Here is a 3,743-nt window from a genome sequence, read left to right on the forward strand (position 1 = left end):
ATACTGGAGAATTGAGGAGGAAGGGGTAGTGTCCTGGTCCTGTACCTCTGATGAATTTGGGTGGGAGAAGGAGACGCTAAGAGAAACCTTTGTCAGAGGGAGGCTAATATGTGATCTAGACAGTCCATACACTTAGTATCATGAAGTACAGTCCTGGTACTTGCCCATCATCCCCAAAACACTAATGAACAACCACTCCCCTTATTTCTCTGGGCCTTTCCCCTTCAAACGGGTCTCTGAGGCTGGGGATAAGGGTAGAGAAATAAGAGCAAAAATGGACATGAGGGCCCTGGCTGGGTGGCTCAGTTGGTTGGAGTGTTGTCCCAAACACCACCAAGAGGTTTTGGGTTCAATTCCTAGTCAGGGCACATTCCTAGGTTACAGATTGAATCCCCAGTCGGGGTACATACAGGAGGCAACTGATCAATGTTTTTCTTTCTTTCATCTTTCTCCCTCTCTCTCCCTTCTTCTCTCTAAAATCAATAAACATATCCTCAAGTGAAGATTTTTTTTTTTAAAGGATGCATAGAAGAACAGAAGTGAAGACAAAAAAAAATAGGCAAAATTATGATTTTCTTCTGGATCCTTTCCCACCCCCAACATTGCCATGCAGGGTTTCTAATGAGTCAAAGTTTACTGTATCTCCAATAACAGACTGAAGCTTACTTTTAAAAATAAAATAACAAATTATTTTAAAATAAAATCACACACAGGACAAGCACACACTTATAAAGCAATGTGTGCTTATAAGTGTGCTTCCATCTATGCAAAATGACCACAAAAAGTTAAAAAAAACAATTAAACAAGATTTTCACTTAAGTTAATAAGTGCAAATATCCTTCATCAAAATTATAATGGAATTTTTTTCCCTTTTCAGCATCTACCAATAGTCTCAGATTCAGAAAGTTCCTACAAACAATGCCAAAAAGGAATACCATCTGTCAAAGAGGCCTGTCCAAAGACGAAATTCCAGGAGTCTCTTGGGTAAAGATCAATCATCGTTACTCCCACAATGCAGAAGGCATCTTCAGGTTTCTTTTTTTTCAAGAAGTGCAGGATGTGCCCTATTCACAAAGATATGCACGTGTGTTATCTATATATATCTCCACATCCTGGACTCAATTAAAATTGTGAAGTTGTTTCATTCACCTGCATGTATCTGTAGGTTCTTCGTGCTATCATTGACTCTAAAGGCACACCTTGTTGCAGAGACAGGGACTGGTTCTAGGAGTTTCACTGTCAAGCCATAGAAAAATGCTTCACAGTAGCCCTTGAGCCATTTAACATATTCTTCGCTGATAATTCTGGTATTTCCTAGAGATCCTATAACATGGAAGAAAATTTAGAGACAGACGTTAGGATGATTAAAATACTCATTCTTTACCTCAGTCTATAATTAGGAATTGGAATTAGAAACAAATTAAATCTAAATTCTCAAAACACCTTTATCATTCAATAACACAAATCTGATTTAGAAACAAAGTATCTTCTTTTAAGACAGTTTAGCTAAAAACTTCCACTATGGAATGAGATGAACAGCCCAAACTATCCCAGGCAACGGCACCACAGCACAACCACACCAAATGCAGCATATGTTAGTATATACCGATGCACTGTATATAAATCCTGTGTTTCTCTCGAGAGGGTGTCTTTCTGGAAGGATCACTGAAAAAATCTTCAAAGTCTTGGGGAGGCTCAGGATGGGAGGTGATCCAATCTGACTGCGAATGCAAGGTGATGGGCCCGAAGAGATCACTGGCTGGTCGGAAGGCTTCGTTCATCAAACGCCGCTCTGCAGCATCGAGCTTCTCATACTGGGACACAAGTGCTGGGTTCTTTGAGATGAGAGCTGTTCTAAGTGTCTGTTCCGAGTGCCGTACCGTTTTCATCTACCAAGAAGACCGAGCTCGTCAAACATAAAATGATAAAATGTATATCCACGCCGGAGACTTCAATCTACCTGTCCTCCACACCCACCTCTAATTTCTCCCAAAACAGAATGTCTGACTACCGTATTTTCCCGTGTATAAGACCCTCTTTTTTTTTCTTTCTAAAATCATTAGACTGAAAATCGAGGAATGTCTTATATACAGAAGTCAGCCAAGGAGGGAGCCGTGCAGGTGTGTAGCTGCCCATACCTTGTCAAACAGGCTTCCTCCAATCACCAGCCTTATTGTTACTGATGTTAGCTGATGCCGTAATTGGAGGTGGAGGTGGAGAGTGCAAAGATGCAACAGGGACCGGAGTGTTCTGAGCCCATAAAGATGTAAAAAAATAAAAAGATAAATGCCAGTGATTGTCTTACTCCGCAAAATTCAAACTGAATGTCATCAGCTAAGCAAAAGAGCATGGAACAGAGCTGCAGAGAGACAATCTGGACCTCCTCCCACTTAGTGTGTGATCAGACAGTGGAGAAAACAGGAAGAACAACTCCTTAAGATGCCAAAAAAGGAGGCCTTAAGAGGAAAACCAGCAAAATGTTTAAAATACTGATTTCTTAATTTTGGGTTGGAAAAGTGGGGGGTGTCTTATACATGGGGGTGTCTTATACATGGAAAAATACAGTACTTATGCTTTAGAGGGGCCACACCAAACTACAGTTTGCTTTCCCCATTTCTAATCAATTTCTTGGGGAGGGTACCTGAAAAAGCGGAAAAAAAAATCATGAAAATTATTCCTCCATCTCTTATGGAACCTGACCCCAATGTAAAAACTGGTGGTAATCCCTAAGAGCATGACCTGATTTCTAAATTCCTTCTGACATCTGGGTAATAACAGCGACATTATGAATTGACTCATTCAGGCCACATGAGAAATACTCATCCTTCCCAACATGACTCAAAGGTGTCCAAGACCAAACAGAGAAGCAATGTCAAGAACGGCCAGTTCTGTACCTTAACTGCAGCCACTTCGGTTTATGGTCAGGAGGTCATGTCACCCTGGGGATGACATCAGTGACAAGCAGCAGCCAGACTCACAATGACAGGTCTCTTCCGCTCACATCCTGTTTTTAGGTAGAGCTTTCATCCTTCCCTTTGAATGGGGAAAGCAAACAGCTGTTCCACCACGAGGCTCTGTGCGTTAGGAAAGGGGGAAAAAAATTGGACATTTATGTCTGGAACCTATCATATTTTCTAACTACCTGTAGGTTTTTCCCAGCTTAATGATAGACAACTGATGGGAACATTTAAGTTCACGGCTGTTCTGGTTGGCTATCTGAACCCTGGGGTGTAGGGTGTGGGAGAAACTCCCAAACTGGTCTCTACGGTCAAAGCTCTGAGTAGAGCACAGACTCACCCTGACCGCCCCACAGCTGGGCTGAGACAGGACAGCACATGAAGCCAGATGTGCCCCGGTATTCTTCCCACCTTTAGGAAGGAAGGCTCCACTGAAGTGCTGACATGCCAGGGCTTGGTCGGGAGACTGTCTGCGGGGTGCCTTCACCCTAATATTAAACAGGTAGTGTTAAAAAAAAAAGAAAGAGCCCCATAGTAAGAAGTCTCCCGGACCTACTCTGGGTGGAGCGGTAGGGGGCAGGATAGCGTCACCTGGGTGGGCTGCGGGACTGCGATCCTGCCAGCGCTAAACCAGCACAACCCGGGCAACCGGGACCAGTTGGTCACCAGAGCTGGTTGCCTATAGCAACTGGCGCCTGGAGCTCGCACCGAGCAGGCGTGACGGGGTCCCCGACTGGGGGGCGGGTGGGGGATTCCCCGGGGACTCTCGCTGCGCCTTTTCTCCCA

At 43.8% G+C, this 3,743-nt stretch overlaps 1 protein-coding gene and 1 long non-coding RNA gene across 2 annotated transcripts in view; both read right to left on the minus strand.

Annotated features, from left to right (window-relative positions):
• Positions 1-1,889, minus strand: part of AMZ2 (archaelysin family metallopeptidase 2) — a 12,178-nt gene extending 10,289 nt beyond the window's left edge. The window contains exons 1-2 of the mRNA XM_015572411.1: positions 1,607-1,889; positions 1,150-1,323 (exon numbers count right to left, since the gene is read on the minus strand). Coding sequence (XP_015427897.1) covers positions 1,150-1,323; positions 1,607-1,889 — 457 coding nt within the window. The remainder of the gene's footprint in view (positions 1-1,149; positions 1,324-1,606) is intronic.
• Positions 1,890-2,493: 604 nt separating this feature from the next.
• On the minus strand, positions 2,494-3,737 carry LOC107185130. The gene is made up of 3 exons (XR_001516045.1): positions 3,369-3,737; positions 2,979-3,074; positions 2,494-2,641 (listed from the first exon to the last, which is right to left on the minus strand). It is a non-coding gene; the product is annotated as an uncharacterized LOC107185130 (long non-coding RNA).
• Positions 3,738-3,743: the final 6 nt, after the last annotated feature.

The sequence above is a fragment of the Myotis davidii genome, unplaced genomic scaffold (assembly GCF_000327345.1).
Source record: "Myotis davidii unplaced genomic scaffold, ASM32734v1 scaffold69, whole genome shotgun sequence".
NCBI classification, from domain to species: Eukaryota; Metazoa; Chordata; class Mammalia; order Chiroptera; family Vespertilionidae; genus Myotis; species Myotis davidii.